We start from the raw sequence: 24,892 nt of genomic DNA, 5'->3' as shown, positions 1-24,892 counted from the left end.
GCAGAACATGGAGTAAAATTCCCCATGGTGCTGGTGAGTTTCCTCAGCTCTTGACCAAATGGGCATTAGCCGGCAAATGAATACTGTCAGGGCCTTCAGTTTAGTTTTCTTGGCTTATGGCTTTACTAGTGGAATTATTAGTAACTATTCTTCACTGTGCTTAAGGAGAAAGAGAAGTTTCCTGCTCTGTTCACCATTGCCCCGAATACACCATTTTTTTAGTGTTATTGTCTCCCCAGTCTGTATTGATAATTCCCATCTAATAAGCTTTCCTCAAATACCCATTATCCAAAATTTAAAGAAAAAAATGCTGAAAGCTGCATTTGGCAAATACTATTCCAGGAAATTAGCCAAAATTGTGGGTGCCCACAAAGAAGGTCAACAACCATTTGCTTTTCATGTGCATTTAATTATTGGAGAGAATTTGATTTGCCAATTATGCTAGTATTTTTGAAGCAGCTCAATTTTACAATTGGGAATAAGGAGCTCTTAAAGTGGGGACTGTGCCAGTGAGCTCATGCCAGATCCATTGTGGGCACCAAAAGTTCAACTTATGAAGAGAACCAAATAAAGAATGACAGGAACCATGCTGCTGCATAAAGATAAATATAGGTTGTGTTTCATAACAAGCAGCCAAGGAGGATGGTGTGATTCAGTGGTCATTGGGATGACTTCTCGGACAAAATATTTCTCCTGTTGCCTAAAATGTTCACTCTGGAAGATGAACCTTTGAATCAGAAGCATTATTAGAGAAGCAAGAGATCATTAACAAACTAAAAAAAGAAAAGAAAAGAAAGAAAGTGTTGTTTTCAAAGGAAGAGAATCAGAAAGGAGCTAACAGGTGGGAGAGCCTAGAAAGGTAGATCTGTCAGTAGCTAGAATGTTCCAGACACCAGCGTGTTCTAAAGAGAGAAAAAATAAAGATTGAAAACAAAGGAAGGAAGGAAGGGATATTAGAGCAAATTTACTTGGTCTTATCTGGCTTATTTTGTGACCTAGAATTTCTTATCTATCTAATATTTGCACCTGAAGGAAATCAAGGGGGTAAAAGGAGCCTTTAAATGTTTCCGTTGAAAAGCAGTAATTAGGAATGTTATATGTAAATGCATTTGAGACTAGGTATTTTAACACAAAAATTAGTCAATCTCCTGATGTATTTCTCTTTTTTTCATTATGTGAACTAAAGAATAGGATGTTCCAAACATTAACATTGACAGAAATAACTTGCAAAATAGTCATGAGGATGTTTGGATGTTTTCCACCCTATTTGCTGGAGATTCAAGGACTGAAAATATACAACGTGGGCTTTGCTCTGACCAAAGCAGTTGTACTTAATTGGGGACATTAAGTGTCTAATCACATTAGGATGACACCAATGCCATCCAATGGGATTTAAAGAGGTCATTCCTGGTCATTCCATAATGGTGAGAGATATTTGGGGCTATGGGTTGCATTTTATATACTTGCCTTTAAAATATTGTTGAATACATGCTTTAAATAAAATGTCAGTAAGTAGCTATTCTGCCTATGCATATGGCTAAACAGAAATGTATGCTTTGGCTCTAATGGCTATTTTGCAAGGACCTTCATAAACTATTACTAAAAATGCAAATTGTGCTCAAGAGGTCTCTAACTGAGGGCCATGCTTTTCTCCTCAATGGGAGAAACCGCAAGCAGATGCATCCTTGGGCCATTCACCACATACAGACAGAATATTTGCCAATTGTGCAGTTTTTAAAAATTGATTTTGACTAGATCAGATCGCTGAAGTCAATGGTTCAATAAGATTATTGTCTTTTCCTCTTTATTTTTTTTAAACAACCAGTTGTCCTTTTATATAACAGTTATGTTTTACATTATTTTAAGTACATTTCCTCTTTTGTTTATATGCCAAAATAGCCTGGCTGGTGTTGCTCAGTGGTTGAGTGACCTCCTGAACCAGGAGGTCAGGGTTTGATTCCCAGTCAGGGCACATGCCCAGGTTGTAGGCCAATCCACAGTGTGGGGCATGCAAGAGCAGCTGATCAATGATTCTTTCTAAATATTGATGTTTCTATCTCTCTCTCCCTCTCCCTTCCTCTCTGAAATCAATAAAAATATATTATTTTAATATAGAGATATATAGATAGATAGATGCCAAAATACTTGTCACCTTACCTACTTTAACTTTAAAACAGCCAACTTAAGCATCCTTTTAATTTTGTTGTTGTTGTTGTTATCAATGGCATTTTTACAGAATGAAAGTCTTCCCTTGAAATTCAGGAATGAAAAAAAAACCAGCACACCCTTCCAGATGTGGAGAAAATAAACTTACCCTGCCCTTGAACTTCCCATAATTTAAACGACCTTCTTTTGTTTTGTGTCACTGCATCCCACCTGCTTTACTATCTCCTCCAACGCTTTACTTTCCGACCCTTTGGCCCAGCAGTAAACCAGGACGCTTTCCTAAGTTCACTTGCTGAACTGTCTCCAGTGGCAGATGTGGGGTGAGCGATAGGACATATGAGTGTGTTTCATTGGATTTGAGGCATTGCATTTTCAGTCAGCATAAGCAGAATGAAGAGGCGACATAGATGCCTGTGAATTTATTCATTGCTATAAATTACTCTCTAAAATCCAATGACACTGAGCCTTCTTACTTCATTGCTGCTATTACTATGACCAATTCAGATAAAGTATGTGGATTTCACTATATTTTTCTCTCATACAAGCCGAGAGAGATTTCCATAAGCTTGGCAGCAAAGGACAAGCAGAGTTCGAAAGTCTCTCTAAGGAGATTATATTTGACTCTGGTCTTGTTGTCCCTTCCACTGTTTGACCACTAGTAACAGCCACTAGTACCAGTCATACCTTTCCCTAAGACAGCGGGCAAATAAGCCTGCAAGGGCTGCATCAAAGGACATGATCCTTAAGCAAATTTTAAATTAGGAAGCAGGAGGAAACGAGATAGACAACTTGGCCTGGAGTCTTGTTCTTTTCTTGTTCCCCTACTTGACTATATTTGTTTTGAGTCTGCCATTGGTGGTAGCACCGTTTCAAACCTTCTCCAGAGTACCAGAAGAAACGAAACAGGAAATGCTGATGCAAATCAATCCCACTCTCACCGAGCCTTCAGTGGCTAGCCCTGTGCTTGTTATCCATCAGCGTGAGCGTGCTCCATCAATAAAGTGGGCTGGGCAATAGCAGTGGAGGTGGAGGAGGTGGACAGTTACCAAGGAGAGCCCATGTAAATGCCTTAACAGCTCTTCTACTGTATGTTCCCCTACAAATGGACTTCAAGAACGTGTATGGAAATACTGGTAGACAGGTATAGGAATCGCCTGCTGTTGACCAAAAGTGGTGCTTTTATGTCAGAGTAGATTATACTTTTCATATGAGCAGCAAACTTGCAAGATTGGCCCATGACAGGTTGAGGTTGAGGCAGGCCAGAAAGGGTCACAGCGATCAACACAACATGAAGTTAACCCTCCTGCACCCTCCCCATCAGCTGTGTTCTGGACGCAGAAATGCCAATCTCTTTTGTCATTCACTGAACACTCACTGGAAACTCACTAGATGCCAGGACTATAACGACTACTCAAATATGGTTTTTGTCCTCAGGCAGTTTCAACTTTTGTAACACTTTCAGGTGCTTCATCATTCATTTGAAAATTATGTGATGGTTTTCTACATTTGTATGAATTGTGATGATTTGTTTATTAGGTAAGTTTTGCATTCATCTTCCTTTGTAAGCAGCATATACATGACATGATTAGGACAATCCTCTTTGTCATGTGCTCTAACACAGATGTAATTTTAGGGCATTACTATGAGATATGTAAAGATAAGGTGGGTAATGTGTGGTGGATGTGGCATTTACAATGGTTCTCAACCTTCTGGCCCTTAAAATACAGTTCCTCATGTTGTGACCCAACCATAAACTTATTTTCGTTGCTACTTCATAACTGTAATGTTGCTACTGTTATGAATCGTAATGTAAATATCTGATATGCAGAATGGTCTTAGGCGACCCCTGTGAAAGGGTCGTTCGACCGCCAAAGGGGTCGTGACCCACAGGTTGAGAACCTCTGGTCTAGAAGAACTGCCAGCACCAGCCTGGTCTCCAGCCAGTCCCTCTGATTACCCTCCTCTCTAGCCCCACTGAGCTCCATGCAGTCATACAAGCAGCCCAAGCCCTCTCACAGCTCACTTCCCCTGCGGGTGCTACTCTAGCAGACAGCAGTGTCTGCCCCCTCCTCTCTAGCTAGCTCTCCTCTTGCAGATCCAGCTGAGCAATCATCTTTGCAAAACCGTTCCGTCCACTCTCAGGCTGGGTGAGGTGCCTGCCAAGGCTACTGCTCTGCACAGCTCCAGGGGGTGCTGTTCTCTGTGCCTAGTGGAGAGACCCTTCTCTTTCTACGGACGTATCCTGGGTATGCCTGTGTGCACTTGGCATCCTGCTCTGTTCTACTGCTTGGAGGGCTCCCTGAAGGGTAACTGCTTTGGGATCTGAAGCTGAGCCTTTTTCCACGTGCCCGGCATAAACTGGTGCCTGTGGATGGATGATTACTTGGATTGTGGCTTCCTTTGGCACAGTACATGATTTAGGAGCTCCTGAGATATTTAAGCTAGGTTTTCTCTCCCTGGATCTGTTCAGATGGTTCACTTAGCCTCTCTGGCTGTTTTTTTCTCTCTTATGGTATCTGACTTTCTCTCATTTCCGGTGGCTGTGCTGCTGGCTGACTTTTTAGGGGCCCATTGGCACTAAGGGACACTGCTTCTCCTCTTCCCAGATGCTGAGTTTTCTTCCTCCATCCCTCCCCCTTGCCCTCCTTGTCTGTCTTCTTTTTCTACTCTCTTCCTTCCCCACCCCCTCTCCCTCAGTTCCCTGTCCCACTCCTGCTTCTCCCCCTCCTCTTTCATGCTCTCTTCTACTTGCTTCTCATGGTAGGAGTTTGCACCTTTCAAATACTTGCCTACAAAAGCATCCATTTTTAGAAGCCAGTCTCTGAACCAGCCATTTATGTCTTCCTTAGTTCTCTCAGTATTTGCTGTATTGTGTGCATTAAACATTATTTTGGGGTATGCAGCTATTACCTGAATCTGAGGGTGATGACTGACAGCGGTGTGTGCAGTGTATGTGAGGTTTTTCTACAACCTTGAACTAGCAGTTCCTTTTTTGAAGAGTTGTACAATGCTACCATTTCCCTTGCTTTCTAGGTCCTATATTTTCGGGATTTCACTTCAACACATATATATAAATCCATCTATGTATCTGCTAAGGTTAACAGGTGGAAGAGTTTATTTAATAATCATTAGTACACAAGTAACCTTCAACTGTCATTTGCCTAGCATTGATGAGAATTGGGGTCTTTAATGTAATTGTTCATAGAACGACCATTTCTTTTTATGGAAATCATAGGAGAGAGAAACTTTGATTTTATGGTTGCTTCTGCTCTCTTGACATTGACAGGACCCAGCCAGGAGCTCTGTCACTCTCACGATCATGGACTTGAGGCTCTCCATAATATGCTACAAAACCATGGTCAAGTTTGAAATAAAAAAAGACCGTGAGGAACTTCGTCTTGGTAACTCTAATGCTGGGATTTTGGAGCCAGCTTGAAAGAGAGAGTCTGTGGGAAGCGTGGGATAGTAATTTTATGGTATTTGGGACACTGAGAAACCTTTGAGATTTAGGTATACCTGCTGTCCCTGCTTTTTCTTGTGAAAATACAGCCCATGTTTTTGTGTTATACTCATAAATGATTATTTAGTCCTGAGTTAGTTCTAACTGACTGGCTGAGCTTTCAGTGCCTGTAAAGAAGGTGGGTCCAATGATCTTAGTTGGCAGAATGAACAAATTTATCAGCTAAAGAAGGTGTAAATGAGATTATTAAGTTTTAAAAGCTTTAAAAAACACTCTCAAAGATTACTATAACTTAAAAGCCTATTAAAATAAATTCTGGGTTTGTGTCTTGCATCACAAAACCAGTTTGGAAACTCAACTTAATGAGCTTAGCTGTCAATGTTTGCCAAGTTAATTGGAGAATACTGTGGTCTCCCTTTTTGTGCTGTGTAGACACTGGGGCTGGAACAGGCTTTGTTCCTCATAAGCCAAAGAACTGAATTCTGATGACGTAGGATGTGGACCAATGGTAAACCTCCTTCAGGGCCTTGGAAGATATCTTAAAAGTGACAGCCAAGGGGGGCGGGGACTGCATCAAGTGGAGAGGAGAGAGAAGTTTCTGCTGCTAAAGATCACGAATGGATTTATTTTTGTTTTTATCATGACAATACAATCTGATACCTCAGTAAATCACTGATCATAAAATTCTTCTTTGTATTTAGTAAAGAATCAGAATTGACAAATACTTAAAATCTTTCTACACCTTTTCAGAGTATGATCACCGTTTAAAGTATATGTGAGTTGCCTGATTCTTGTTGTTTGTCGACTAGTTTAGAATTACATGTGGGGTGCAGTGATGAGCTTAGAGATGGATTTGCATATGTGGAAAACGTGTTATTTGCATTGCCACCAAAGTGTCTTGTAAGATGATTTGTAGCTGCATTTTTAGATCCAGTATGAATATAATGTTTAACTGACAGCTGTTGAAATTTTGAACTTTATAAGAAATGCTAAAATTTTAAAGGAAATTGAGTCTTAAAATATTGATATTTCTGATTTAATTGAAGTTGATGTTATGATCAGTTTTCTAGCTTTATAACCTTTATTTCTAAATATTTTATTTTAAAAACTTTTGTCTCCAATTATAAAGCCTAAAATGAAGGTTTGCAGTCACTTAGTAGTGAGTGTCTGAGCTAGATTCCGCCCTCATTTCTATATAACCGTCATTTAAAGCAGCCCTAACAATTGCCCATTTATTTGTATTTGGACTTTAAAACAGAGAGAGACTTATTGTCCATGGCTTTACATGATGTAAAAGGGTAATAAAAAAAAATGGAACTTGTTTAGTTTTATTTGCTTTTGTCTGCTTTGGGGGTTTTTTATTTGTTAGAAACCGTTGAGATAGCAATCTAAGTTCTTATTATGTATATCTATACATATATACATATATATGCATTCTTTTATAATATTTCAGGGAAAAAACTGTTTACTACACATTGTTGGCTAAAAGGGGTATTTCATTCTCTTTAAAGTGACCATGTTTAAGTTCTATTTGAATTGTAATTCACTAGGAAATATGTCTACCTTGGTAGAGTTCTTAATTTAGTGCCAAATTCCTTGTCAGTGTTCAGAAATCATTTACTATTACTGATAATGACAAGAGTTATTTGATTTCATACATTAAGAAATATTTGTAAAGTGCAATTTTGTATTATTCAATAGAATGCTTTGTGGTTGATGCTACTGAGATTTTTGATTATGGAATCAAGAAAGAATGAATCTCTAAGATGAAGTCCTTCCTATACAAGCACGCCTAGAAAGCATACTCTTCGAGTGTTTTGGTAGGTTGTTTGTGGAGATTACTTTAAGCCAGAAACAAACAAAAAAAATTTTGAAATTTTCATTTTAGTCAAAATTATATCTAGCATGCGGGCTTATTGCTCCCATATTTTAATCATTATTATAAAGTCGATACACCATGACAACATTTTTCACATTAAACTAAAAGACATTCTGAGGTAGTCTGAGAAATTGCAGCATAACTAATTTATATTCTGATAGATTTAATCATCTTTTAAGACTAGTTCATGAGATGCTTTGATTTTTTACAATATTTGATGTGTAATGGCAGAAAATGAATGCTTTATCCTGCATTCCATGAAGGATGCATTTTAAAGAATAGAGCAATGTAATATTTACATTGGCTATAGTCTAATTTTTAATGTTCTATAGTAATATTATGACTTTAAGTCATTAGAAGTAGGATAAGTTCCTCAAAGATAAATAGAAGGAAAGATGTTTATTTTCTTTTAATATCAACCACTATTATTATCAAAATGTATTGCTTACCATATATTTCTTGACTTACTCCACTAACAACTATCTGTTTAAGAACCAGATTATTAATTTTAAGAGAAAGGCTCCCTCCTGACCCTGGAGACTTAGAAATCTCATATAGCTGGAAAACATTTGAGTAGACAGTGAGAACACCTATAGATAGTATACAGACAGAACTCACAGAAACATACCAAAACTACGGCACCAACTTCTACACTCTAGGACTTTGTGACCATAAGTCTCCTTGTCCAGCTGTTATACCATATTTTTTCTCTAACATATTGTGAATTAATTATCTGCTAGAGTTAGAACTAGAATATTGGAATATATTGAGAGCAAATCTAGAATTTCTTCAGCATGACTTGAAAAGAGTCTTAATGACTGCCCATATAAATGCATAGGGGGAAAAAACGTTTTTGAGTAGCCATGACACAACAAATTGGTGTTTCTGTGGATACACCCCATCTTACCTGTTTGATATGGCTACACATGCAAAAGGCACTAAGAACACACCATGACAAGAAAGTTGATTTTTACTATAGTTACAACTCATATTCTTTCTTTCCTGTCATATGAGTGGATTTTGACAACTACCTGCCCACTACTATTACCCCTTTGAAGAGATTCCTGATTAAAGAAGACATACAAGATTGGAGAGGCATATTTACTCTGCCAACTCTCTTAATAGTGGGAAAATAAGTCAAATAATGAAAAATAAATATGCAATACTACACTTATTCTATCTATAAATTTCATTTCCAAACTCAGTGTGACCTGGGTTGGAGAATACAATTCCAACTGAAGGTATTGTGTGCAAATAAACGTTGAATGAAATGTTTTCAACTCTTAAGCATCACCTTTAGGATAGATTTTCATTTAATTTGTAACCTATGATGTCAGAATCCTGCTATATATGTTTCATTTGTTTATTTGTTCAGCTGTACCAGACTATTAGTTACCCAGAAACAAAACAAAACAAAACAAAGAACAGTCCAAGTAAGTCCTGCACTTAGTATGTATATGCTCTGTTTTCCCCCTAGACCTTAGATATTCAAACACCACCACTAAGGAGACCTTAAATGTGCTTTAAGAAGTGAAGGGTTGCAGAGTTTGTCCTAAACTATATCAATATTCTGTAAGAGAGAGCTAGTGAAGAATAACCAGCCAGGAGCAAAGTGAATAAAAATGCTACTGAACAAACATTATTGTCATTATCCTTTTAAAAATCCAGGAAAGTTTTGCTGAAGAGTACAGTCCTAAAACACAATAGGAATAGAAGGGAGGGCCTGATATCGCCAATAAAATAATAATAATAATAATAAGAAGAAGAAGAAGAAGAAGAAGAACTAATATGTGTAAGGCTTTGACATTTGTCATCAAATATTCCAGTTGATGGATGAAAAACTTGAACTTGAAGCAGTTGGGTGGCTTCTCTCACAGTCTACAACTAGAAAGTGGCAGAGCAAAAAAATAAAACTGAATTCTGCCTTTCCTCCATTACACCCACTGCATAGCTCCCGACCTCCCTTGGACAGACTCAATTTACATGTTACTGTTTTCCCATCTAATTATAAATATTCTCCTAATCACTCTGTGCTCTGGTTCAGATGGTGAATCATGTGATCATGTCAAATATCAAAATAATGTAATAAATATAACAATACATAGGGAAGAGAGAAGAGAAAAAAATGAAGAGTCGATGAGTCAGATTTGTAGGCAATGAATGCAGAAATAGAAATATAAAAAAAAAAAACAAGAGAAAAAATAAAAGTATGGAAAATTTGAGGAGGGAGATGAAAGGAAAATGGGCTAATTACAAAATGCAGAGGAGGAAGAGAGAAAGAAATGACTCATACATTTTAAAATGCACTTTATTCTGAGAATCATGAGGGTCCTAGATTCAACCTCTCAAGTTTTACCTCAATGGCACAAATATGACTTGTTGAGACTTCTGAGACTTTCAAGTAGGAAAGAAACCATATAAATAGTAGAAATATCTACAATAAAGTGATACTAAAAAAGTGGTCATTTTGAAATGACCTAAGCAGTTTCTATACAGGTGGCTAACGTGTACTTCAGCGGTGATTGTAGGCTATATTACAAATCTTAGAGATTGTAATCTTTCTTAGAGAAGCCATCTTAGGACATTCTTGGTTCTGGGAATTATAATACGGTACTCATTTTCTTGTGGCATTTTTATTTCCTCAAACTCAGAGACATTGTGCCAGATATTCCCTTTATTATTCCTTTGCTACTTTTTTTATTGCCCTTCTTCTTATTTTTGAGTGGCCTTTTCTTCCCCTTTATTTACTCTCTTAATATCTCCTCTATAAATCCTTCTCTTTTCACTCCATTCCTATCCACTTTCCACCACATTGTTTTTAGAGAGCAGCAATGGGCCCAGAACTGAAGCACTTGAGGGAACCTCAACATCAGATGTACTGAATTGTCAGAAGTCCAGAGAGACTCAGAAAGTGTCTAAGACTGTTTCAGTAACGTGACAGTCATGCCAAACTTAGAGAATATAAATCATGGCAAATAACCTTTTGTAATGCCAAATATATTTTTCAAATCATTAGCCATTTTTGGATGGAAATTGTTCCAAATTGAATCGCCTAGTTTTCTGCATTTTTAATTTTATAAACATAGCAACATTATGAAAAGTTTATAAAATAAGAGGACAGTATCCATCTGTCTGATATTTTAAGAAAATAATTAGCACGTTGTGTGCATTTCTTTCCAGTGTTTTAATGTAACAGTTTAAAAAATAAACACATGTGCACTGTAGGAAAAAAAATAAGGAAAATTAGGGAAGAAAAATGAACATAGGCCAACATTATTTCCAGGGACTTATGGACTCTCTGAAGCTCCATTTCAGATGAAAAACACCTGGTAAAACTTTTTTCATTTTATTAAATTTTTTTTGGATGACACTGGTCAACAAAATTATACCCGTTTCAGGTGCACAATTCTACAGCACAGCATCTGTATACTGTATCGGGTGTTCACTACCCCACGTCAAGTCTCTGCCACCATTCTTTTTTTTTTTTTTTTAATCCTGACCCAAGGACATTTCCCATTGATTTTTAGAGAGAATAGAAGAGAGCGGGAAAGACAGAGGAGCCTGCAACCAAGGTACTTGCCCTTGACCAGAATTGAAACCGGGACCCTTTGGTCTGCAGGCCCACGCTCTATCCACTGAGCCAAACTGGCTAGGGCCCTACCACCATTCTTAAAGGGTTTGACCAGTGGTTCTCAAATTTGAGCCTGTCAGACTCCCCTAAGCGAGGGTGGGGCTTGTGAAATACTGATCAATAGGCCCCACCCCTACTTTCTGATTCAAGAGATCCTGGGTATGGCCCAATAATTTGCTTTTTCAGCAAGTTTCCTGGCATTTCTTCTGCTCCCAGACCCATACTTTGCTTTGACACCTACACTCACTCCAAATAGTGAACTTTTAGAACTCACCTGCCTCTAAGATGAAGTTATCTTTAGGTTGTTATTTTTCTTATGTTTATCCATAAAAATTAGTCAGGTTTGAGGTGGGTCATGCCATCTCGAAAACAATAGTTTATTCAGTTTTTATACTTTTTCAAAAATACTTTTCACCCTGGGGAGAATTTATTATTATTACTATTACTATTTCGTAGGTGACGACATTGAGACCTGATGTAATGGATATGAGACCCGGAGTAGAACCTGTGTTTTCTTCTTCCTGATCTAGGACATTTTCCCAGCTTCTCAGGTAGCCAGAGGATCATGCCAAGGGCAAGGAAGCAGTAGACTGACCGGGCCAGATTAGGAGGTCACCATGAGGACTATGGCTGGACATCCTATTCAGGGCCTCATAAATGCTCTTTAGTTGCTTCAGCAGTTTGCACTTCGTTAGAACAAGGCAAGGTGACTGGGAGAGGGCTCCCTTCGCTTGGAGTTATATAGACTAACTCCCTGAGCGGAGCTATTGTTGTATAGTTGGACAAAGATTTTTTCCAATCATGGCTTCTCTCTCGAGCATTGGTTATAGTCCAAGCAGTTCTGCATTCTTCGCCATTGTGTGAGCAAATCCTGGGGCTTAAGTAAAGATCCAGTTGTCCTGCACACGCTGAGCAATTCAAATGCATCATTAGTCTGAGGTCTTTAGCTATCATTTGGGTCAGCAGCCTGACTTCTGGATTGTACATACCTGTAGAGTTAAAACAGAAAACAAACCAACCAACAGCAACAAAACAATCAATGGCCCAGCATAAGGTTGTCATTAAAGAAAAAATTAAGGATAAAATAATCTATAATTTGAACAGTGTAAAATTTATAGTTCTATGAAAGTCTTTATAACAGCACAACAGCAAGAAAAGTAACTTCAGGAAAAAAGAACACTTGTTTAAATTGAGTTAATTTAACCCAATGGAAAAGTACATTTTGCAGTTTTTTGTTGTTGTTTTGTTCATTTCCCTGCACCACTGACCAGCTTTTAGGAAAAACTGGCCAACCCTCTTCTGCCCGTAAGTAGATCAGACTTTATTAAAAGGTATCAAGGAGGAGATTTCATCTACTTTAAAATAATTCTGTAATAAGATTCTTCTGTTTAATATTTTGTGGTTTCTTTGTTCCTTCGATTTCTAGAAAACCTTACATTGATTCTCATAATTTTAAAACTAAATTTCAAGCACTAAATTGAAACAGGTTCATGTCATCATACCCTTGATGGAAGAAAAAGTAGCTCTTCTCAGTCCTCCACATAATAAGACATAAAATCTTTAAATGGAGCAAAATCTCCCTCAGTTTTGGCTCCTTCAGTCCTAGTAACTGGTTCTCCCATTCATCCTTCTTCTCAGCCCACAGGACAGTGCTGGGTGCGGGGCGTGCAGTGAGGAAAGCAGTGGGACTTAAACTCACTGGTGTCTTGTGCAAACAGGGTTGTGATCAGTGCTACACACCCACAGCTGGTAAAGAGGGATGAGGGGGCATTCGAGCTTGTGTGAGTGAAGTTTTGAAAAACACATGAGAGCTGGCCATGAAAACTGGTGACATTCCTCAGGGTACACAAGACAAAGGGGGTGCGGAGTGCAGGCTCTGGGGAACACTGCCCAGACTCCAAGCTCCTCGCTTTACATGCTGGGGACTTTACTGCTCTGAGGTTTCCAGAACTGTGAAAGGTGTGTGCTAATACACTTACTTCAACTGAGTTGTTCTAAGAAGTAACAGTTGAATGTGTGAGACAGTGCCTAGCATGTAAGGAAATATGCGACATTAGCTCTCCAGTCACAGAAAAAAGTATGCATGCCTCCCACTTAGGCTAATTTATCCACTATCTAACACAATTATGTTAAATAATAGATGCAAAGCCTCATATTTGGCCACCCGTTGTTTGTATAACCTCTTTTAAAAGTAAACTAGTAACCTTATTTTTTGTTCTGTGTGACATCTTAGCACATACCACATAAGCAATGTAGAATAAAATAACTTGAAAACATTATATATATATATATATATATATATATATATATATATATGTGTGTGTGTGTGTGTGTGTATATATATATATATATATATATATATATATATATATCAGATTTCAAAATTTCTAGCCCTTTAAATAACCCATTTTAAATTCTCTTTGGAAAATTAAAAAAATATATTTTTATTGATTTTTAGAGAGAGAGGAAGGGAGAGGGAGAGAGAGAGGGAAACATTGTTGTGAGAGCAAAACATTGATTTAACCTGCAACCCAGGCATGTGCCCTGACCTGGAATCAGACTGGCAACCTTTATGGTGCACAGGATGGTGTCCAACCAACTGAAGCCACACCATCCAGGGCTGAAGATGGTGTTCTTAAAGTTCAGTTTTCTAGTGTCATATCTTTTGGTGAGACGGTTGTTATGTGGCCAGGATGGCAAAGATAATTTACACTCTCTCCTACCTGGCGTGTATTAATGGCAGTGAGGTACTTGGTAGTGCTCACTGATATATGCCTCTATTCTAATCACAGAACACTGAAGATGTGCAATATCCTCAGCTTTTTAAAATCGAGGCTGGTGTGTGTGTGTGAATGCACATGTGTGTGCACACAATGAGCCACCAAGGAAGTGCTCATGGCACCAAGGTGGTATCATAAGCAAGGCAGGGCACAAGCATGCTAAGCAAAGTGCCATCTGACTTCTTACATGTAAGTCTAAAAAAAAAGCTTATATTCACTGTAACACAAGTTAAAGTTTTAAGATCATAGTAGGTTCAAGTTAAAGAGCCTAAATTTAAAAAGGCAACAAAACAAATAAGTTTTTATTTATTTATTTATTTATTTATTTATTTATTTATTTATTTATTTTTTTGGAAAATAAGTACAACTCAATGTGGGTATTGCTTTTGCTTGAAAGCAAATATAAACGCTGCTGCTTACTAAATGTATGACCTCCAGCAAGAAAGTGTGTCAGGGAAAATGGAAATATCTGTCTCATGGTATTATTACAAAGATTGCATGAGCCATTGTATGCACAACGCTTAGCATAGATTGCACTTGGCAAATAGTAGATATTCAGTTAAAAGTAGTTACTATTATTATTTATACCCCCCATGCTTGCATATTTAATTAGACTCTTGGACAGTTAATACCTTAACTCAATGAAATGAGCACTTAGTGGCATACTTTTTAATACTTCGGTATGGAATTAAAGGGGATATATAAATTTGTGCTGGTTTGCTCATTATTTTTTGTTTGTATGTATAATTGTCCCAATTATATTCCAAATTCCCAAAGAGTCACTTTTATTATATTTGTTCACTCAAAGCATGTTCTGGGCTGAAAGCAGATAATCTGCACTAATAAAAGACAAAGATGCTAATTGACCATACCTTCACTGCCCCCTAAGCCCCGCCCACCAGCTAATCAGTGTGACTATATGCCAATTAACCCAACCAAGATGGCGGCCGGCAGCCACAGAGCTGGAGCAAGCAGGAGACTTGGCTGCCCAGGTGATGGAGGAAGCCAAGCTTCCTGCCAACCCTGAGCCAGCTGTGGCCTCCGTTAAAGGCAACAAAGTTTCAATTATAGAAGATAAACAAATCCCAGATACCTGCTTCCAGCCAGCCTCCACTGGGAACTTGGGTGGCTGGGGGCCATGGCCAGCCTGCAAACAGCCATCAGCCCCTCACCCAGTCTGGCCAGGCACCCCAGGGGACCCCCACCCCGAAGGGGCTGTGGCCAGACTGCCAACAGCCATCAGCCCCTCACCCAGGCTGGCCAGGCACCCAGGGGACCCCCACCCTGAAGGGGCTGTGGCCAGCCTGCAAAGAGCCCTCAGCCCCTCACCCAGGCTGGCCAGGCACCCCAGTGGGACCCCCACCCTGATCCGAGACACCCTTCAGGGCAAACCAGCCAGCGCCCACCCATGCACCAGGCCTCTATCCTATATAATAAAAGGGTAATATGTAAATTGACCCTAACAGCAGAATGACTGATAATGACTGGTCACTATGACACACACTGACCACCAGTGGCAGACGCTCAATGCAGGAGCTGCCCCCTGGTGGTCAGTACGCTCCCACACGGGGGAGCTCTGTTCAGCCACAAGCCAGGCTGATGGCTGCCAGCACAGCAATGATGGCGGGAGCCTCTCCCGCCTCCTCAGCTGCGCTAAGGATGTCTGACTGCAGCTCAGGCCTGGTCCCCACTGGCAAGTGGACATCCCCCGAGGGCTCCTGGGCTGCCAGAGGGATGTCTGACTGCCAGCTTAGGCCCAATCTCCCAGGGAGCGGGCCTAAGACAGCAGATGGACATCCCCCAAGGAATCCCAGACTGCGAGAGGGCACAGGCTGGGCTCAGGGCCCCCCCTCCCCCCCGCCCAGTGCACAAATTTTTGTGCACCGGGCCTCTAGTATTTAATAATGGTATTCCATGGACAAAAGTCAGTAGCATCAAAAAATAATCATTTCTGCAAAAAATCCTCAGAAGCACAAGCCAGTATAGTGAACTTCTGACAATATGAGTAAATCAGGTAGAATTTTGAAGGTGACACTTTGTTTCCTGGAAAAGTAACTTTCTGAGTTTGCTCGCCCACAATCTTCTTTCTGCAGCACAATGAGGAAGAAGAAAAGGGTTAAAGCAAACATGAAAAACTGAAGCCCTAAGCATCACAACAATGCCAGTTTTTAGAGGGGAGACAGCAGAGGGGTTGTGGTCCCAAGAGAGACTCGGGGAACTTTGCAGACAGTGCCTTGGGCTCCGGAGCAGAGGCTGTCCTGCGAGGACCTCCAGGAACAGGCTCAGGGCTCTTTAATAAGTATTCCAGGGAGTCAGGCTTTCCTGGAAAAAACAAATTAGTGGGAGAAGCCGGTACTGTGCAATTGCAGTTTTAAAAATAGCCAGGCATTGTGTGCGTGAGAGAAAAAGAAAGCCCTTGTTAATATTTGCCTCTGCTTCCACACTAAAACAGAGCAGCTACACTGACATTTTTGCCCTGCCGAAACTGCAAAGGTCAGAAGATTTGTATCACTTGGAATGACTTTTTGGTCCTTCCCATGACAAAGTTTGGGGGGTGGATTGTGTCCTTTTGTATCCATCAGTCTTGCCATAGAGGACAGCCAGGTGATGGCTCTGCCTCTTTCAGGACCAGAGCTGCTCCTTGATGTCTGTTTCAGCTCTTCATTTGCCTAATTGCCCTGGGAGCCTGGCAGCGACCTTCCCTGAAGCTGTAGCTCAGCTGATTGCAGAGACCCTACCTGGCACTCGAAGTTGGTGCGTCAGCATTTTAGGTAGAAATGAATGAAAAATCAATCAGGATGACTGCAGTGGTAGCCCGCACAACTCTAACCTAGTTTGTCCATAACTTTCACCTAGTCACCATAGACCCAAGCAGTGTTTAAGATGGTAACTGAATCTGTAACAAAAGTGCTGCTTCTGCTTAATCAGGCTTTTTTTTTTGTCCTCTTTTCCATTTAGAACAAGCAAATCTAACCTGCTTAGGGAGCCACATGGAAAATGAATGATATTGTCTAGTTTCATGCAAATATTCTCTATTTGCCCTGGTTTAACATTCAGTGATAAATTTCAAGATATGTATAAAATTGTTTTATTAACTTACATTCAAATTCAGAGGTTCAAACAGCTTTTTTTTTTTTTAACAAAAAAAAAAAAAAAAGGTCTGTTATATCCTTGCCACATATCTTTGTAACTTGCTATAGCACTCTGTTATCAAAATTACACTGTCTTAAATTTTACAATTCTGCAAAGATAGAGTTAAACACTATTTGGACTCTGGCTACATGAGGGAAAGTGAAATTGTTCAAAGCTGCAGTCTTCGGCTCCCAAAGACAGCTACAGAAACTTTCTGAACAGATTGGGTTAAACATTTTTACAGACCCATTCTGTGATGATAAGGCGGCAATAAGTTGTGCAGTGCAACACTCCGAAGGGCTCCAAATCTCACACGCCTCTTTGTATGTGATGCTCTCACAGTGAAGAAGATTCTTGGGGCTATAAAGATGAAGAGCCTACTTCTTCTGGTGCTGATCTCCATCTGCTGGGCTGATCATCCTTCAGACAACTACACTCTAGATCATGGCAGAGTTATTCACATCCAAGGTAAGAAAACACAGGTTCTCTTATGAACGTCAAAGGAATTTCAAGTTCCTTAGAGTTGAGATGCTGGGTTTGTGTTTCTTCATTAGTTCTGCTGCACTGACTTTTCCCTTCCCTTTCTGCTAATTGGTGAACATGCTCCCTGGCTTTTGAATGCGATAGCATGACAGTAGAGTTAGGAATTGGGGACAATTAAAGTGGAATGGCTTATGAATGTCCGACTGCAGGGAATTGATGTAATTGTTCCAGGCTTTTTAGCACAGTTGCTACCTTTCTTGTAAGTAGAACAGAGGACATAAAGTTTATTTCAGTGCAAGGCAAAGGGGGTGGGGAGAAATAGGAAGTAAAACTTACGATGTAAGGTCATGCTGCTAGCTAGAGTAAGCATTAGGAAAAACTATGTGAAAATGAAAGTCAGACAAGCTGAGCTTCAGGAGAAAGTAACTCACCGCATTATAATCTCCTTTGGTGAATATTTAGCTCCGATTGACCAGTATGTTGCCTCTGCATGTTTCTGTTCAGCTCAGCTGAACCCTCAGCCTTAGAGCTGTAACGAGGTTTGGGGCTGCAGTGCAATGCAGCTATTTCCTCAGTCCCAGCTTCAGACGAGGGGCATCCTGCACTCAGAAAGCTAAGAGACTTATGCAATAAGGAAAAGATCGTTCTAAAGGAGCTGCCGCTTCTCTCTTTGCCCTGGTGTGCTGAATAATTAAAAGAAGAATGACAGGATTTAACAGTTTAAACATATGATGACATTAATTTTAGATGAACTCAGTTTGGGGACCAGAAGCATTATAAGTTCGCTAAGAGACATAAAACATCAAGTTATATCCTCAAGGTCAAAAGTGTAGTCCCAGAAAATTGCATCCACTGTTGCAAAGTATGAGTTGTGAAGGTCAAATGATAGTGTAAGTCTGGCTAGAAGTATTTTCCTGTACATATTGTGACTATACAAATAGGGTTCTGAATTTGACAATAGCTTGCTGTTTTAGACCTATCTCTTTCACTTCTTTTGGCTTCCAACAGCTTTATGTTTTTTGCTGGACTGTGAAAAGGAATTATATAATCATAAATCGTACTATGCAAGCTGCTGACTCAGCTGTTTTTTAATGTATACAGTAGAGGAATCAAAGCTGTTCCCAGACACTATATTTACACAGAGAGATTTCTGATGAGGAACAACATCTTTTTAACATCTAGTCACAGAATATAGTTCAGCCAAAAGGTTAATACTGAGTCATGATTAACAATAGCAGGTTTAAAACTGATGTAAAATTAACGTTAGCTGTGGTTTCAAGTTATTACTAGACAGATATCTGTTATATTATGAACTATGTACAAACCATTTAGTTTAAAGTGCACTCAGAGTATGCAAATATTATTTTGGGAGTGTATTAACATTTTAAAAGTTACTACTGGGGAGCCTTTAAATTAGACTTGAGTTTCATCAGCAAGGAAAACTTCTGTGGCCCCAGCCTTTCCATCCCATATACTCTGCTGGAATTTAGTGCAAAGGAATTTCTGGCACGAGGTATCAGAATTATCCACAGTATTGCATACACTATCAAATTAAAAAAAAATAACTTGATAGTTCATTTTTAATTGTAAATTCATATTCTTAGAAAGTTACTCACAGCTTTCAAATAATAAAACTAGACAGCCTACCTTTTGCTTGTAGAAGCCTATACTGAAATGTAATTTGAATCAGGATTATGATGCTATGTCCATACATCTTAATTTATTTTAAAATTGCTCCAAATACCTGTTCTTGTTGTTTTTCATCTAATAAAAAGTTTTCTTTTTCCTTTATGATAGCATTTAGGTTGAACATTCATATCTTCAGTCCTCCAGAGAAACACCTCCAAGTGTCCTGACATAATTTCGGTTGTCATTTACAATGCAAAAAATAACATGTATAGCACACGAGAGAATCATTATAGCAGATAATCTGCATTCCTCACTTGAAATACTAGTTTCTCATATTTAAACTCTTATTTGTCAAACTTATTAGTTTCTCATATTTAAACTCTTATTTGTCAAACTACATTAGTTTCTTATATTTAAACTTTTATTTGTCAAACATGGCCCAAAAGGAATTTAAAGGAGCTTAAACCCTCATAAAATTTTATAAGAATTTTGTAGTCAGATGACTAAGTTAGTAAATCTGGCTTTCAAATTCCTGAGTTGTACTGATAAGCACAATGGGCTCCTCTCAGTGATAGAAAATTGTTCAGAATTCGCATTACTGCAAACACACCTTTTCTATCTCCCCACGTTTATTAAATTTCCATGTTTGTATTCCCAGGCCCAAATGACACCAGGGCAATATGCGCATTATTCCCAAATTCCCCTACGCTGCTTTGATGAAGATGTTCAACACTTAGGTAGTATGTTCTTGAGTCTCAGGCATAAGAGTTACCTAATTATTTTTTGAAGACTTCCTCCCAAATTTGTTATGGGAGCGTCTATAGATACATGGGAACAAAAACATTTAATCTGGCTTTTTCTTTTAAAAAAAAGTGGAATTACCAGGAAAGAAAATGCAAGTATAGAAGCCTGTGCAGTGTTTCTGGTGAAAAGCATGTGTCTGGTTATGAAAAAGGAAACTCTCCCAGTTTCCCATGAAGAAAGACACAGCCTTTGATAAAAAATGCACGTATACTCATTCATGCCTTTTAACGTTTTTATTGAAGCTGTTTGAAAGCAAGCTTTACTTGTCCATGGAGTCTGCTAATGTAGCTCCCAATGTAAAAGACAGTAATTTCTTAAAATATAGCTACAGGAAGAGGTAGCTGCTATTAATACTGTCTCTACAACACTTTCCACTAATACATGACATCCCTCGTTTCCTGATATGCCTAGTCAAACAACTTCTAACTCCTTTGAAACTTGAGACCATTAGGAAGAGTTTTATATGGAATACCAAGTCACACAAAAGTCTCTTTTAAATAAATATGTGGATGAGGTCCAAAAACTCTTTCTGTACATTTTTAATTACCAGTAGACAACTAAAGGTAAGGAATACACTTTTTTAAAACTGTTTTTAAGGAGACATTTACATAGACACCAGAGAAGTCATATGACCATTTGCCCATTAAACAACGTAAAAAGCAAAATAGTGAATGCAAAACTGCTTGACCATATTCAGGTCCGAGAGCCAATGGCGTCCTTCCTCTGGTGGTCAAATGCAGTCTTCCGACAAGTTCGAGACTTTCCCCCCAATGCCACTACTGACTTTAGATATTGGACATTTAATTTCTTCAAGTTTCCTTCCCCTCACCTATAAAATCGGGCATAATCACCATTTATTCCTTAGAGCTTTGTAGGAATTAAGTTAGGTAATATTTGGATAATATTTGGATAAGTGCTTACTACTGAGCCTGGCACACAATAAGCTCTCAATAGATGACGGTTATTATCATCATCATGTTTGTTACTTCCTCACTGACATGGAAAAGGAGGTACAAAGACTGGTGGAAAAGCTCATGCTTTTCAAACTTATTTGTAACAGAATCTTAGTTCTAATGAAGTAAACATTCTATAAGTTGCCTTCTTTGTCCTCTTTAGTTTCACAAATGAAAATTTCCCCCAATAGTATTAGATATTATCCAGTCCTTTTACTTTCCTTGTAAACACAGAAGCTTTTCAAACTTAAGTAATTTTCCTTTAATAGACTTATTAGGTGAATGCAGATAAGCTAAATGTTGTTCTTTTATAATTTTAAAAATAGTTTTAAAATAACAAGAATAAAATTGTTGCCCTCTATTTAATAAGTAAAATGTACTGTCACTTTCTCAAAAGATAAAACAGTAATAGTTGTTAAGGGAAGAATTGTCAGAAGTTTATCTCTCTGGGTAGAAAAATAATGTAAATCTAGAATCCTTGGCAGAAGTGGACATCCCCCATCCAGGGGTTTGGCTCCTTTATCCTGTGTGGCTCAAATAACTCCTCTGTCCCCGCTTAGCATGGGTTACTTTTTTGTTAAAATAGCTCCATTTCCCCATCAGATGGTCAGATTTTTAACACCACAACTGTATAGTTTTGCTTGGCACACAGTATGCGCTTAATATGTATATGTTTGTTGAATAAATGGATGAATATAATGGAATACATCCAAATTACCATTATCATAATGAGCATTTCTTAAATCCTGTGGCATCCAGGGCATTTAGCAATGCAATGACATAGTGTGTAGGCTTAATGAACATTAACTAGATGACTGCTTTCATTATAATGATGATAAAAGCTAAACCATAGTTTATAGAATTTAAGGACTTAAGATGACTTCAATATATGATATCTAGATTAATATCTCATTGTACAAATAACGAAATCAAGACCCAGAGATTTTATATTTCTTGTCCCTGGTAGCATGGCTAATGAGGAACAGTGTCTCTTGGCTAATCCCTTCCCCTCTTCAAGTATGGGCTCATGTCTCACCTTCTCAATGAATTTTCCCTGACTATTGCAGTCTTCTGCTCCTATGGACCCCAATCTCTCTCATATCTTTTCCTTTTCTCTGTAGCACTGGCTAATGACTTTACCTATTTTGCATAATAATTTGTGTCCATCTCAAGGTCCGTTTCACAAGGACAGAGACATCTGATGTATCCAAGTCACCTAAATCAGTACCTGGCACATATTAGGTGGTCAATACATGTTTATTGAATAAATCCAGGACCAAGATCCCGGTATTATTCCTAATCAAGTTCTAGTCAGTCTTTCCAAATGTCAGGGAAATAGTTTCAGTTCGTAGGAAGAGAGGCAGCAGATGAAGAAGAGGATTATGAGATTGGGTAATTGGTCGTATGCATGGCTCCCACACTGCACACAGCATCTTACTCTCCATGAGGGTCCATCAGAGGCAGGACGCAGCAATCTTCCTAATGTGTGCATGCAGCTGTGAAGAGCAGTCATTTTACATTTGGTCACTGCAATGCTACCTTGTTCCTTATGTAATATCTGCAGAGTCGGGATCTGGTGGTGCAGAGTGGATCAAAAGAAGTGGAGTGAATTTAAAAATGTATGATCACAAGCCATCCACTGAGCCAAAGTTTAATGGGAAAAGTAGATAAGTGCTCTTCCAGCTTAATTTTCTCTCTTCCACTGAAAATTCATTTGAATTCTATGAGTCTACTATGAAAAGTTAAATTAATTCATTTTGTCTTTTTAAGACAGAGTATGCTATTTACAGCCACAAATGAAAAATTCACAAATATCAAGTATATTTTCCAAATGGCATTTAAATAAACATATACAGTGTTAATAATTCTATCTAATAAATATTAGCTATAAAGTATCAGAATTTCATCATGAAATCATAAGAATTAGCAATATCATGAGTATTAGATAACTAATTCTAAAATCTCTTTGACTATAAGACATGAAACCAAAAATGTCGGAAGAACCTACTACCTTGAATACAGGCTTATCATTTGGTCAAACTAAGAATATCACCATACAAATATAATAAAGGCATCCAGAAGGAAAATATATATATATAGGCAAATATGTACATACTAGTGGCCCAGCGCACGAAATTCGTGCATGGTGTGTGTGTATGTGTGTATGTCCCTGGGCCAGGCCTGGGTCCCCTCGCAGTCCGGGATCCCTCGAGGGATGTCCAACTGATGGTGTATGCCTGCTCCCCACAGGCCTAAGCCATCAGTTGGACATCCTTAGTGCTGCCGCGGAGGTGGGAGAGGCTCCCGCCACCACTGCTGGGCTCTCCAGCTGTGAGCCAAGCAGTGCTCCCCCTGTGGGAGCATAGTGACCACCAGGGGACAGCTCCTGCATTGAGTGTCTGCCCCCTGGTGGTCAGTGTACATCGTTGCAACCGGTCATTCTGCCGTTCGGTCGATTTGCATATTAGCTTTTTATTATACCGGATGTAAAAATACTCACATACTGCACACATACATTTACACACCTATTCATGCTGTTACAGCAAAGTATCATATACTGGGTGGCTAATAAACAACAGAGATTTATTTTTCACAGTTTTGGAGGCTGGGAACTCCAAAAATATGGTGCTGACAGATTCAGTGTCTGGTGAAAGCTGCCTCTCTAGTTCATAAATTGTCATTTTTTTCTCTGTGTCCTCAAATCACTGAGGGGGACAAGGGATCTCTCCCAGGTCTCTTCTATAGGGTACTAATCCCATTTCTAAGGGTTTCACCCTCATGAACTAACCATCTCCCAAAGGCCCTACCTTCAAATGTCTTCAAATAGGGGATCAGGTTTCAACAAATGAGTTTGCTAGTGTTGGGGAGAGGGGAATAAACATTCAGTGTAGAACAAGCACCTATTATACATAGCCAGTGGGGATGGAATGATAAACAGTACACATGGCTTTGTCTTCTTTGAGCTTATAGTCTAGTGAGAGACAGACATTTCTGTGGATTTAAAACTATTGATTATGATAACTGCTATAAGGAAAATTATGGAATTCTATAGAGAGAAGATAACATTACATATTATTACCTTAAACAGAAGCATTCAAAAAAGCAGTATCTTTAAATTATGGATATAAGTCAAATGTGGTAATATCTTTCTTCAACTATATAGCTGCTACACTAGATATGTACACATATAATTATACCTATATACACATACACAATGATTATAAGTAGTAAAATCAAGGAATGAAATGATTATAGATTGATATACAATTTCGGTAAGTTGCTGCTGGGCATAAACTACACTGAGGAAGATTGGGAGAACAGATTTGGACAAAGGAGGGGGGACTCAAGTTATCTATTGGACATGCAATTTATGACCAGCAGGTAGTTGGTTTACTAAGTTTGATATTCAGGAAAAATGTACTACTAGAAAGTTTGCAATTGTTAGCACATAAGTGGTATTTGTAGCCATGAGACTAGATGAGATCACCTGGAAAAGAAGGAAATGCAGATAGAGGCAAGGAGATGACCCTGGTCTGAGATCTGGAGACCCACAGCACCAACAGGTGGGCACAAGGGGGATGTGTAAGTTCCCAGATGCAAATGTTCTCCAAGTCTGAATCCTTTCACTGCTATGTGGCCACTTTCTCTCATATAATTTTTTCCCAAAGTTTAATTTAGTTGCATACATTTTAAGATGGGGGATTTTTTTAACATTAAAACCTTTTGTCTGTTGAAAAATTCAAAGATGTGCCATCTTTCAGCCTGCATTCCCATTGGACAACATCAGTGGGAGCCAGTTCATGCATTAGAATGGGTATGTCCTTCCCACTCCCTGCTGTCCTTGGGACAGTGGTGCTCCCTCAGCCTTGCCCACCTGGGCATTTGTGTTTGACTTACCTTTCATTTTATTTGAGCACTAAATTTAATACTCGGCACATTGAATGCCATCATTTCATGATTGCTTATTAAATAAAG

The 24,892-nt window shown here is 38.9% G+C and overlaps 1 protein-coding gene across 2 annotated transcripts in view; it reads left to right on the top strand.

The window, feature by feature from the left end:
* Positions 1 to 24,892, top strand: part of HAPLN1 (hyaluronan and proteoglycan link protein 1) — a 73,890-nt gene that overhangs the window by 26,922 nt on the left and 22,076 nt on the right. The window contains exons 1-2 of one of the 2 annotated variants that reach the window (XM_036310908.1): positions 6,230 to 6,401; positions 17,391 to 17,516. In XM_036310908.1, the coding sequence (XP_036166801.1) occupies positions 17,417 to 17,516 (100 nt within the window). In that variant the 5' untranslated portion in view covers positions 6,230 to 6,401; positions 17,391 to 17,416. Of the gene's footprint in view, positions 1 to 6,229; positions 6,402 to 17,390; positions 17,517 to 24,892 lie in introns of those variants that run through there. The other variant, XM_036310907.1, reaches the window with a different exon arrangement.

This window comes from Myotis myotis, unplaced genomic scaffold (genome assembly GCF_014108235.1).
Source record: "Myotis myotis isolate mMyoMyo1 unplaced genomic scaffold, mMyoMyo1.p scaffold_m19_p_5, whole genome shotgun sequence".
Lineage (NCBI taxonomy): Eukaryota > Metazoa > Chordata > Mammalia > Chiroptera > Vespertilionidae > Myotis > Myotis myotis.
This window is presented reverse-complemented; position numbering and strand designations above follow the sequence as displayed.